Source organism: Bombus huntii, chromosome 18 (assembly GCF_024542735.1).
Source record: "Bombus huntii isolate Logan2020A chromosome 18, iyBomHunt1.1, whole genome shotgun sequence".
In the NCBI taxonomy this organism is placed as follows: domain Eukaryota; kingdom Metazoa; phylum Arthropoda; class Insecta; order Hymenoptera; family Apidae; genus Bombus; species Bombus huntii.
In genome coordinates, this window is record NC_066255.1 from 3,795,263 (window position 1) to 3,809,260 (window position 13,998).

General features: G+C 47.9%; 1 protein-coding gene and 1 long non-coding RNA gene across 2 annotated transcripts in view; one reads left to right on the top strand and one right to left on the bottom strand.

Annotated features, from left to right (window-relative positions):
- LOC126875487 (uncharacterized) overlaps nt 1-13,998 on the top strand; it is a 51,296-nt gene that overhangs the window by 19,551 nt on the left and 17,747 nt on the right. The window lies entirely within an intron of this gene.
- Nucleotides 4,721-12,590, bottom strand: LOC126875486 (homeobox protein abdominal-B-like). The gene is made up of 2 exons (XM_050638436.1): nt 10,438-12,590; nt 4,721-5,709 (listed from the first exon to the last, which is right to left on the bottom strand). Exons 1-2 carry the CDS (start codon nt 11,492-11,494, stop codon nt 5,222-5,224), a joined length of 1,545 nt encoding a protein of 514 aa, XP_050494393.1. The 5' UTR covers nt 11,495-12,590; the 3' UTR covers nt 4,721-5,221.

The window sequence follows — 13,998 nt, forward strand, 5'->3', positions numbered from 1 at the left end:
CAGCTCGTTATCGTACTGGTCGATTACAGGTACAAACGACCGCAAACGTTATCAGTACGTCGCGAATCATGTACGTTCCAACATTATTTGAGCCATGAATTCTCGCGAGGTTTGCAAAGGGAACAAAGTCTCTGTAGCGTTGCTCGTTAGTTTGTACCAGGAATTCACGAGAATACGCCGTTAAGAAATATATGCAACGGAGGATGAATCACTTAAAAATTAGGAGTTGGTGAGGGTTCGTGACAGATATACAGAGTAAACGCGGAATATGTAAATGAGCTTCGGTAAAGTTACAATGGATGTTCGTAGAAGTGGAAGGACGTTAATTTTTCGTGTTCAAGGTCCGGCGTTCGTTGATCGAGTAAATGTAACAATATTGAGCATGAAACAATAATATAATTATAATTCTCTTCACATTTCCTTTCATCCAGAAGAAATTATAAACGTGACTTGATCACTTAGACGTCAATATAAAAAAAAGAAACGTAATAACACAAGAACAATTTGTCGCTTCTTTCCGTTCTTTTTTCTTCATTTAGTAACTTGAATATAAAAAAAATAAATTCGCGTTCTCGCAATGTATAACATTTTCTTCCTCTTTTTTCCCTTCGAGCAAACGAGATTGCCTGGCGTTCCATTCTCGCGCACACAAACACACACACACACACACACTTTCTCATTCTCTCCTTTTTCTTTCTCTCTCGCTCCGTCTCTTCTTATCTCCTCGATTACTCGAGAACATAACAAATCGTCTCCATTGAAACATCCTCGTCGATCGATCTCGCAAAGATGCTTTCCCGGTGATGTTCGGATCGAATTCGATGGAAAGCTCGTCGATTCTCGTTTAAACGCGTCTTAAAGCTTCCGAAACAAGTCAAATTTAATATAAAGCTTCCCATGGCGGGTTTGAGCAAAAAGGAAAAATTTGAAAAAAGGTAACACAAAACATAACAGAGGGAAAAATAATTGGGAAACGTAATCGAAAATCCGGAATATCGACTATTTCGTTGATCGAAGTAGCCTATTCGATGCAGATTCGAGGATTATCCCGCGGAAAATGAAAATTAATCAGATTCGATAAAACCGTGTTCCTCTGTATACTTGTCGAGCTGTGCGCTTCCGCGTACATGTATACCTGCAGGCCCATTCGTTTCGTTACCATTTTGTAATAATAATATCATGATCGTAATTGGCTGATAGGTACATTCAAAACAACACACAATAAAAACAATAACATAATATTAACGTGACGCTCACAATAATAATAATAATTAATATAATAATATAATATAATAATAATGATATAATAATGATAATAATAATAATAATAATAATAATAATATTAATAATAATAATAATAATAATAATAATAATAATAATAATCGCGTCGAAGATAGTCAGCGGGAAAACAATTAGCAACTAATTACAATCAATAATTCACGTTGAAATCCGAATGGTGCGCCGACTGCAATATTGACCTTGACGTCGACCCCTGCGAAATTTTCCTGTTTTGTCTTCTTTATTTTTTTTTTTTTTTCATACGATCTCTGGTCGCCTCGTTTTCGCATCTCTATTTCCATCTTATCTATACTCGTGTATTCAATACTTTATTCGTCGTTACATAATTAATGTATTAGTAGTAGTCGCGGCGGAATCTATATATCATCTATCCAAGATCCAATCTCACGGTGTGTTTCGCGTGTATTTCCATGCATCTCTGTGTGTGTAAGTACATTCCGTTTCTCCATTTTTCTTTCGTTTAAAAGTTACTCTAATTATTACAATACATATTTTTCGCTGCTTCGTTGCTTCCTCGCTCTTCGCGACACGCTTCTATTTATCGTTATTTATAACATTGTTTTTCACTTTACCGCTCTCCGCATCTTCTCTTTCGCTCAATCTCTATCGCTCACATTCACGGGACGCATCCCGTCGTTCTCTTCTCTCGCACACATTCCACTCACGCGCCACGCTCGCGCTCTCCCTCTCTACACGCTCGCAAGTACACAACGCGCGCGCGCCTACACTTTTAAAGAAATTCCGATCCTCGCCGGTCCTACTTTCTCTTTATCGATTTTTCTCGTCGATGTAAAGCCCGCGCTTACATTTCGTCAGGCTCGTCATACGCTGCACATGCATACGCGTATACACACATACTCACTCACTCACTCGCTCACTCACACACACACATACTCGCACACACAAGTGTATAATAGGGATGTAGGCGCGTGAGCGCGCTCGCACACTCGCACGAAACATTCGGAAAATTCGCGTGTATGTGTATGTAATATACCGTAGGCATGCACACTCATTCAGCGGTCCTTATAATTTAGATAATGTTGCACCTTAGAGAATAGAGATCCATTGGGATATTTATTTTCATTTAACATCCGATTAAATTACCTACTTACTCGCTGACGTACCAATTAAAAGGTAAACCCTTCGTCTTCTTCGCTCTTACAGTTAAAGACCGCGTTTAGGACTTCGTTGGTTGGCCCGTTCGGTTCACTCGTCTCGCGAGTCGGTCGCTCCCTTTCCACTCGGCTGGCCGAGATAACATCCGTCCTCGAATCTAGAAAGAGGAATTTCGGCACCTGGCACGTTAGCTTTTCCACGTTGAATTTTCTTCGGCGTCGTGAACTTTTCGAACGTTCGATAAATCCACGTTCGAGTCTCGGAGAATCGAAGTTCGTTGCCGAGTTACGATAGCTACGTAGATACAAGGACGAATATTATGTCGAACGCCCGACGAGAAAAATGTTTAAATTTGGACTTTCGATTAATTGATTCTTTGATAGATGTATTATATATCTATATATTTGTGAGAACTCTGGAATTTTTCCAAACAAAACAATAATTTCGCATTCAACAAATAAATAATATCGAAATGACTAACAAACAAATTCCTTTTGTCTCGATGAAAACATTGTTCGATCGTACGATCCCTTTCCTTGCGAAAAATCGAAATTTACCATCGATCGAAAATCACGATTTCTCGTCGGTCGTGAGGACTCATTGGCGTACCGCTAGTTCCACAACGGATATCCTAAACTCAGTCTCGGAATAATACTCCCGACCACTCCACAGTCCACTAGGTATGCCTTTAAATCTAAGTCGATTTTTTACATATAATATAAGAATTATAGGTACTAGTTTGCAATCCTTGGTAGGCGAATATAACACTCTGGACATAATTAGACTAATTCTTCGAACGCATGGTTGCTTTGGACTAGGTCCGCCTCAGACGCATCCTCGACCTAATCGTTTGCGAGATGGCCGTGACTTTCGTCACTTTTGTCCTCGCAAGTCGCTGCATCGAGAACTACGAACGGGCCCAGTCTTAATTTCTCACTTTGATCTCTCTGATTTCTATTAACGATTCCCTAGCTGATGGCCTCCCGCAGGATGAAACGAACAGGAAGTACAGAAGTTATCTACAAAGATCCAGAGTTTAGATCTAAATCGTTTCACCCTGTTGCAAGCCGTCAGCGATCGAACGAACATGCGCAAATCGAATTCGCTAATGTTTATCGGGATAGTACAGAATCGGAAATCGGCCTACGTCCCACTGTTCGGTTGAAATGTCGAAAAAGGAAAGCGCATTGGATCCCACGAAACGACAAAGTACACTGGGAAATTAAGCTCATACCGGACAACGCTGGAGAGACACGATAATCATAGTTCGATCAAGATCGTCTCTGCAAATATTAGTATCTACCGCGAGATCACAGACAGTAGCGATCAACGTTTCGCGTGTCGAACAAATAAATGTAAAATTTAACAAAACGAAATATTCGAATTTCTTAACAACACCGCGACTTTCTCTATATCCGATAATAATTCGAAACGTACGCTATCGATCGAATTTTTAAAGATCGCGCTTCTTCTTCGATACATCTTGCGATACATCTTGAGATAGACTTACCCCTAGGAAGAGACCTTTCCCAGCCGTGATCCTAGGCGAATCGCAGTGTCGTAACCACGGGATCCAATGTCGTCGTTTCTTGAACCGTCCTTGCGTAATTGTCACCGATCGATGTTTTCTTTAAATCGTTCCCGATGGACCGCGCGAGCTGAACAGTACAAGACAAAGCAAACGTACGATCGAGAGTTTCGAGCAAGTGGTACAGACCGGTGTTGAAGGAGGAGGAGCTTCTTGGGAGTAAGGAGGACAGAAGGTGTTCATCCAGTTAGGGGTAAAGGTTGATGAGATGGGGAAGGACAGACACTAAGTGACACTAATTTGCTTTACTATATATATAGTATATATATACTGGAGGAAGTACTACCGAATTACGAATTGGACAGATTGCTTGGTGCCGCATATCGTAATGCGCACTATTCGAAGAAGACCGACACCTGATACCGACACGCGGGAAAGGAGTCTGATGGTTGACGTTTCAAGGACGCCCTAATTAATCACGCTCTTCTATACAACAGTATTCCTTCCGTTGGATAATAAACATGGGTGACGATAAAGATGACGATGATTGGCAATAATAATATTAATAATAATAATAATAATAATAATAAAATAATATTATAATAATAATATACTACTCGCGAAACATTATTTTTCCTTACAAGTGATAGGCAGTCTTTGAACAGCTGCTGAACAAATTTCGATAAGTGTGCGGGTGCATATCTATCTATCCGACGTTATCGTGGATGCCGATTTCCAGTAACGACGACGACGACGACGACGACGACGACGACGACGACGACGACGACGACGACGACGACGACGACGGCGGTCATGAAGAAGTTGCGTTGCAAGGTCGAGCCGTGTACGATGGCACGACTCATCCACGATTTCTCTGGGGGCGTCAAAACCTGAAGGATGATCTCGCGTTCAGGCAGCCAGGCCATGAGGCGTCTGATGAAGAAGCGCAGGATACTGCTGAGCCACGTGCGCCAACTGATGATGATGAGCATGTGCGTGAATGTGAGGATGAACGACAGCGGTGGGGGGCGTGACGGTGTTGGAGGCACCGGCGGCGTGGGTCGGCAGAGGCGTTTGAGGTTGGGGCGCGTGAAGCGTGTGGCTGTGACCTGTAACCAGACTCGCGTGGCCGCCGGAGTGACCAGTGCCGTTTCCAGTCCCGGTTCCGGTCCCGGTCGTGGTCCCGGTCGCGGTTCCAGTCCCGTTTCCGACGCAACCGTTCGTTGAGCCATGGCTATGATGATGATGGCCGAAGACGACCCCAGAGAAGGCCACGGGTCACTGATGATGCTTCGCGGAACCGTTTGCGTGGTGCGCCTGCGCGACCACGTGGTGACTCGAGGGTGGCGCGTGTGCGGCGCTCGGATGGTGGTGGCTACCGGTCGCCGCGTGATGATTCGCGTTGTTGGCGTTACTGTTGTTGTTGTTATTCTGCTGCTGCGACTGCCGTTGACTGTTCTTCTTATTCTTCATTCGTCGGTTCTGGAACCAAATCTTCACCTGTCGCTCGGTTAGATTTAGGTTGCGCGCGAGCTCCCATCGCTTCTGCTTCGACACGTACGCGTTGAACAGGAACTCCTTCTCAAGCTCGAGCGTCTGGAACTTGGAGTACGGCTTGCGTTTCTTTCGTACCGTCACTTGACCGGTCCATTCCAGAGGGTTCGAGCTTCCGCAACCAACGCCCATCCCGGGTACGCCGACACCGACGCCGACTCCCGCCAGGGAACCTGCGGGAAACAACGAAGATGGGGAGGAACCCCACATCACTTAACACAATTAGTTTGCCGGTAACAAACAACCTAGTTGCTAGCTAGGAATATAGCCGATAAATAAATTTGCTTCGATATTGAGATTGCGCTCATCGAAAGTAATCAAATTTTCAGAATAATATATTCATACGAGATTAAAAAATAACTTCCGCTCGATCCGTTGCTACTCGATAGCAATTACCATATTCTCGATCTTGCGTCCCAACGTGCCCCGGACAAAGAAAATCACCATACCCGTTCCTTTTTTCCGCGGCTCGTCCAATTATCAGATCCGTACAAGTCGACAGAAACGAGAGCAAATACATCGGTTCGTTGGTCGACGTATCGGCGCGTAACTATATAATACCGTTAGTCTTTGTTCCGAATGAAATCTCTATTGACACTGGTTACGTGTTATAAACCGAACCAAACAAACCGATCGATACTGTGATACCGTCTCCCGATTTCCCGACAGATGAACCGATCTGTTTACCATTTGGAATTAGTACTCTGAATACGACAACATATCCCGCTGACATTAACAAGAGAGAAAAAAATCTCATTTAAAAGTCGATAAGCGTAATACTCGAGTGATCGTATTAATCGACGTATGTATATCCCAATATCGTGAGCGACGCTTTATTGATATTTATATAGGCTTTCGGAATTAACCCTTTCGAAACGAACCTTTTTCCCGTCAATAACCAACAACAAACGCGATACAATGATATTTAACGATTAAAAAAGATAAGGCCAAGCATATTTTTGAAATGGGGATATATAATCCCACGTGTCTTTTATAGTACACACTGTTTACACAATTTTTCACGTTATGTTATGAACCTGACGCTATCTACGCGAAATACGTTGCGAATAGCGGTCGTAAACAACTTATTCGGAAAGAACTGAAGTTTGCGTTGGCACGTATTTTTCCGATAGTCTCGAAGGGGTTAATTAATTTAAAATTATCTCTTCGCGATCGTGCTCCGGTCGAGGAGAGGGAAAACTGGTACAGTTATAGTGGATATTAAATTTTCCGTGAGAGGTTAATAATTGCATTTACTAGGTACGAGTTTTAAACTGGTTTCTCAGTACAGCATCGTAAACGTGCAAGTGAGGCTAATTCGATCTTTAAAATATCGAAAACGGAAGAAGAAAGAAAATCGTGATTTCAAATTCGTACGATGAATATCGACATAACGAATATAATAATTCCAAGAGATAAAAGGATCCCTGAAATAACGAAGTTTCTTCAATTAAAATTTCGCTGATTAAGGGGAATGCGAGGTCAGGAAATCGTGAAATTCACACCCAAAGCGTTTCCTGGCGCTACAGCGTGCGTTTGACGAATGCGTGTATTGTGTAAATACGTGAGGCACATACTTACACAAAGGGTTCGCCGCGACGCGACGCGACGCGACGGGCCGAGGAGCCGATATAATTGGACCGGGCGTACTAACCGGCCGGAAAACATGAAATGGAAACGCGAAACACGGTACTGTTAGTACATTTCCCGTCGTAGCCGGTGCAGCGGTGGTTCAAGACCGTGCACGAATCGCGCGATCGTTCGCCTCGCGAATTTTTCTATTTGCCAATTAAAACGTTCGACGACGATAACAACGTCCAACGACTTCCAGCAATTTTAAAAAAAGAGTTTCGTTTCTCTCGTAAATAATTTTTTTTTTTTTAATTTTATGATTCTAGTCAAAAGTAATAAGTCGTGTAATCTAAAAATTTATTTACGGTCGTGAGAGGTCAATCTCGTTCGTATTATACGTTCCGTCTTTCTTGATTCGCGGTACAAAAGGTACTGTACGATCGAAACATTGTCTTATCGTTCGTTGTTCGACGTAGAACTATTATAAAAAAAGATTGCCGATAGTACAAGTCCTTGTAAATTAGGTGCGTAGTAAAGGTGAGATATAAATAACGTCTTTTTGGAAGAGGTCGCCCAATGCTCGAACGTAGCGTGCTTGAAACGAAGGGATTACGAAAGCGGTCCGCCTGTCCGTCTATCTTTAACCCAAGTACGGACAACGATGGCGAGTAATCGTTTCAAAGCTACGAATGCAACAGCCTCGCGAGCTTGGCAACGTTACACGCTCGTCAGCCCAACTAAATTGCACTTTCCCACCTGCTATTCCCCTCGTTGAATCTCATCGACGTTATTCACAACCGTGTCTCGATTCTCAAAACGCTCCTATGTCCTCCTCGGGATTGTTATTTCCTAACAAACACGTTCCAACGAGGAATTTTATTAAAGCAACCGAAAATAGGTGAGTTTATTTACAACCGAAATAGCGCGATCGTCGAGAGACGAATAAATTTTAACGTGCGGCGGTCGAACTTAAAGACTTGCTCTTTGTTATCGTTTTTTGAGAAAATCTTCCATCCTTCTCCTCGGCCATAACTTTAGAAATGTCTTCTTATCGTAAACGGTCGATTAAAACATAGCAAGATCGGGAAAAATGTACCAAACATTTCCCACTCTCTTTTTTTATAGAGGCTGATTCGAGTTACGTCTTTTCTTCCTATCGTATTAGAGCACGTAACATCCTCCCTCTGGTCATCCGCCTATCCTCTTCTATATACGTTTCTCCCGTTCTAATTCTTATTTTCCCGCACCCCGTAGTTTCTATCGTTTCTCGATGCCAGTTCCTTCCGTTTCCTCCCGTTTTCTTCTATTTCGTTTAACGTACTTTTGCTTTCGTTCGTTTTGCTACGCGAACCCGATTGCACAAGCGAGAGAAAAAGATGTATCGCCGAATAAAACGTTGAAATACGCCCGATCGTTCTAACGAAGGTCGGAATTCTTACGAATGTGAATGCGCGATAGGGACGTGTAAAGGGGCACACGGAGCTGCGGGATAAATGACGTATCGATTTGCGGCAGGCGTGCTACCAGCAACGAGCGTGTTACGGTTATCGCGCCAACCCTCGAAACAACCACTGTCCACGATTTACTGATATCAACGCGACGAAAGCTTTTCCCTCTCCGACCATCTAGATACGACTATCTATTGTAATTTCAATTTAGCAGAACGGTTTAACGCGAAAGACGAAGCGTTAATTTCGAAGGAGGACGAATCGAGTTTTCGATCAGAAACTAACCGAGTACAGTAACTGAAAAGATAAAACATCGGGGACGGTGTACGATCAACGATGGCTCGCGCGATTAGATCGTAACTCGAAATATCCCTAATTAGACACGACCAAGGGGATCGAAAAGCGCGCGATAAATTAAAAAGCGAAACATAGGAGGTCGTTTAAAGTTGCAAAGTGGCTTTTAAACGACGAGCGCGCGTCGTTTCGTTGCAACCGGTCTTCTTGTGACGATAACGTTACCCAACCAGGAAGATGTTATCTGATCGGTTGCGAACGATGGATCGTGAACAGCGGTAGCTGTCGCGGTCTGCGCGACTTGTCCAAAAACCGCGCTACCGTTTGGTCGGAAGCATTCGGCAAAAGCTACGCGTTGAAGACGATGCCGCGACGACGCGGTCTCGTATACCAGACAGACGAACAAAGATAATGGAGCTGCCATCTATTGGGGGACGGTTAAACTATACGCGGCGCTCGTATTCTGTTACTTTGTATGGATCGCACGCCTGCGCGTGCACCTCCCTACCACGCATACGATTAACTTCGGGGCCGAGAGTCGAGAGGATCACGCGAACGTTATCTCGTTTATCGGGCCGAGCTTGGTCGTATGAGCAACTACCGTGTCTCGTATTTTCCTATTCTTTACGATTTCGAAGAGCCACGCGCGTACATTCCACCGGCCTCTATAATATCCTATTGCCCGATCAAAATCTCCAGCTCGTAGCTCTAAACCGAGCCAATCTTTCCGTTCTGCTACGACTCTTTGGCGACGAGGAAAATACGATTCGGTCGTGGCATTGAATATGTCAGCAGTACGTTTGCATATGTTTTCAACGCCGACAGAGTTCCAACTGGTTATGCAAGTAGCCGAGCAAGGACCTACGGACGTTCCGTAGACGTACAACGGGTAAAAAGATATCCAAACGGATTAAAAGCCGAAACAGGGCGAACCGAATGATGGATGGATACGCGAAAAGAAATTGACGACAGCGTTTGCGAGAAGGAAAGCAAGAATGGCCGTTAGTAGGAGAAGAATGAACGGCTGCACGGGTCATGGAACGGATCAGCTGATCGGAGGCGCACGCCAGAGTTTACGAGTTACGGCCGCCAATAAACCTGCCGTGGTTCGTTGTTGCTCATGCGACGTTTCATGGGTTCCAGGATCCCGAGGAAAGGACGTCGAGTGGGGACGAAAGAGAATGACCAAATACGTGAATGAACGATGACTGAATCGCTAGTGCGACAGGTCAGGATCTTCGCGAATTTCGACCATTTAAATTTTCTCTACATCCCTCACGATCTTACTCTTTTCGTTTCTCTCTCTCTCTCTCTCTCTCTCTCTGTTTCAACTCGTTTCAAGGCCGAGCTAGAAGAGATTCGAAGCACGATCTCGTGACTTTTGGACGACGTTTCGTTTCCCTGCGGACTCGCCGGAGCACGTACAGTGGATGACCTTGCGTTTACGAGCAAACAAATTTTGCGCGGTTCACGAGTTACGTTAGAACCTATTCCATCGAACGAAGAACAGTAAAATCAAGCGCGTATGTAGAGAACGTACGTGGTATACGTTACCTTAGTGGCAGATCCTACTGGAAGGAAAGAAGATAGATTAAAGATGAAAAAGAAGACAGAGTCGATGCTTACCTGGAGGTGGGTACGGACTGGAGGTAACAGGTTCGGGCGCCCCGTAATTCCTAAGGCCACCGTATCCGTCATGTGGGAATGCGCCTTCGGCGGCTACCATCGCGGCAGTGACCCTTCCTCGGTCGTCCGCCGTGGACGGCGCCAAATACGGAACCCCGGCTTGCGAGTGAGGATGATGATGGCCAGCCGTGTCGACCGGATGGTGATGCCTAGCCGTGGTGTACGGCGCGTAGTTGCACCAGCTCTGAGAGAAGCTCTGATGACAGGAAGAAACGGCCGGATCCGTGGCACCCGTAGCGGCGGAGGAAGAGCCAGCCCCGGTCGAGGAGCTGGTGGTGGCGACACCGGCCGAGTTATAGGACTTGTAGTCGGAAGTGGAGCCGGCGGTGGCGGCGGAACCCGCTGTCGCCGCGGCTGGCGACCAGAAGCTGAGCGTGCTGGCTTTCCGGTTGTCCCTGGAGGATCCGGAAGTGGAGGTAGGGTCGGCCGCCAGATTGTAATAGGTCGGGGGATTGTTACCCCCGTAGGTTTGGTGATGATTGAGGGAGTCAGCCGCGGCTGCGGCAGACGAGTAGTGAGAGTCCTGGGGATGATGGGGACTGTAACTCCAACCTCCTTGGGAGCCAGCCGAGGACGAATGGGAATGACGAATGACACCCGCTGGTCCAGCGGCGGGCGCGGCGGTGGACTCGACGCAGCCGACTTCGCCGTAAGAGGAAGCGGCTGGTGTGGCGGTCAATCTCTTGGCGGGTATATGGAGCGGGCCTGGCGCGCTGTTGCTCGCCACCGAGGAGGCGCTCGGCGATGTCGAGCTGGCGCTGGCTGTGGGCGCCGAAGGCGCGCTCGTAGCCGAGGAAGCCGGTGCAGCTGGCGAGGTCGGTGTAGTGGCTTGTTGATGGGAAGCCGGTGTCGATGTAGCTTGCTGTTGTTGCTGGATCGATACGAGGCTCGAGGCTGTTGGCGGGACCGGTGGCGGGCTGTCCTCGTAGAGGGAACCGTTCATCATGGCCCACCAGGTTACCCCGGTGGAATTCCCCGCTCCGGTGGCTGACCCCATCGGCGTGACGGAGCCAGGGTGGCCCACGCCGGAGCCGCATAGCGGCGCGGCGTGAACATTGTCGTACAGCGTCGCCGTCGAGCAAGCCACGTGATCGGCGATGGTGCAGATGGTGACAGGTGATTGCCGGTGTTATAACGACGACGCCCGGGACGGTGGCGATGTCGACGTGGAACGAGGGTCGCGACGCGGCCGATTCCGTGGCCGATCCGGCCGCGATCGTCGGCGTTGTCCGGGAGACGGTTGCAGCGGCGGACCAAGCGCGGGAATACCGGATCGATTTTTCACCAGTCGACCGGCAAACGCGATCGCATCGTCGTTTCACGCGGTCGCGTTTACGACGTGCATATGCGATCCAAGGACGGACACGAGCGAGCCGATATAACGTCGCGAGTAACGTTAGTCCGACAAAACGAGACACCGTACGCGATGAAAGAGCAGCAGGTAGAGGAGGCAGGGGGGAGGGGAGAGGGCGGAGGAAGAGGAGTAGGAGGCGAACGAGGGGAAGAAAGAGAAGAAAACGGCAGAGGCCGCGAGAATGACGGCGACGCGGGGAGGTGGGGGAGCGAGAGAAGCAGCAGAGCGGTAGTTATTCGCGTCGATTTTACGAGACGGTCTCGTCGAGCGTGGCCGACGAAATCGGCAGCAAATGTAACCAATGGTCAGGGAGCGAGACCAGTTGGAAATACCGCGGCGAGTCCCGTGCACAAATTGGCACGCGAGACGACGATTTCAAAAAGGCGAGGACGGAAAAGCCGCGCGTTTCATCGTGTGCGAAGCGTTGCGTTGCTCCGTGGAATCGCGGAATAAATAAAGAAAACGCGTGCGGAAGGTAGAGAAGGCGCGCGGTAGGTGGGGATAGGGAAAATTGTACGGGTGTACGTGATCGTGTGAGTAGGGTTGGCAGAGGGTAGAGAGGGTGTGCAGCGACGCGGCAGACAGGTGGAGGGGTAGGTAAGCGTGGGGTGGAGGGAGACGGCACACGGCAATCCAGAAAGAGAGAAACCGAGTAAAGGAGAGACGAAGAGAACGCGCGAGAGCGAGAGCGAGAGCGAGAGCGACGAGAGAAGAAGACGGAGCGAGACAGGGATAGACAGAGAAGGAGGCGCCCAGGGGCGCGATAAAATGCGTAGCAAATCCGTCGAGAAAAGGTGCATGCACCACCACCACCACCACCACCACCACCGCGACAACGCGTCCAAGACGACGACCGAGGTTGATCGAGGTTGACGGGCGGCAAGCAGGTCGAGCCACGTGCAGAAACGTCGTCGATGAGGATCGGTCAGCGGGTCGAATTCCGATATCGATGTTCAAACGATCCAGCGATCGAACAGCGATGACGATGACGATGATCAGGTCCAACGATGATGCGCCACGCGCGACGTTGGAACGAACAAAAACAAAAAATGACACAGCACTCCTTTAGAAACGATCGTTCGGGAATATCTAGCCGATATAGGTCGTTGCAGCTTTGTTATTTTATCAACGCGTAACGATATGCGTAACGGGCGAGAAACTGCGATTTTAATTCGGTCTCTTCTTCTTGCGATCAGTCGATCTCGTTTCGCGCGTTCCACGTAATTTCGCGATCGCCGGACGTCACCGGCGACGATGGATGCTCGAAACGATCAACGAGCGGTACGCGGCTGAAACATGTCACGGCGATCAGGACACTTGGCAATCGTGGTCTTCTCGGGACCGAGCACGTCACGTCGTCCGTACGGCACGAGCACGTTTCTTTCACTGCTCGACCGATCTTGCTATCGTCGTCCCGGTCCGGACCATGCTCGAGCTGCATGTCGTCCCGTCTCCTTCCTCAAAGGAAACTGTCACGCTGCTCATTACTCTCTTCGAATACACACGCGACGTCCACTTCAGCGCGCACTTCGTCTCCACCGGTCACTTTTTCTCGCCTTTTCACCCTATCCTCCTTAAATATCCTTCGATTTCGATTCGACGTCTTTTCTCCTTCTATCCGACCGTTCTCGAGGCGAGAGGCGCGCTATCCACGAATCGCAGAAATCCCAGTAGACGTACTCGCGTCAAGGATCACCACGGGCAGGAGAAACGGTACGTTCGTGATCGGACCGAGTGGCTCTCTCAGCGCTCTTCCCTTTTTTTCTTTTTTTTGCTCTGTTCTGAAAAGTCAGGTAACAGATCCCCGAAGAAGTATCGTGGGGTGCACGCGGCCTTAGATACCTCAAGTAGAGAGCTACACAGTCGCCGTGGAATCCTGGCAGGCAATGACGATACACACACGCGCGGTGTTTACACACACGAAAAGACTCCCTTTCTTCTCTCTGGCCTCGCTGAGCCGAACTGAGCGTCAACTGAGAGCTCTGCCCGCGGCTCGACGCGCAAACGAGCTGAAGGCGACACGAGCGCGATCTCTCGGATCGTTTGATAACTAAACCCTGGACGGACACGTCTCTCTTCCCCCTACCACTTTGCGCTCTGCCAAGCCGTTAGCCCCGAACCCCTTCCCTACCCTCGTCCATCGCACT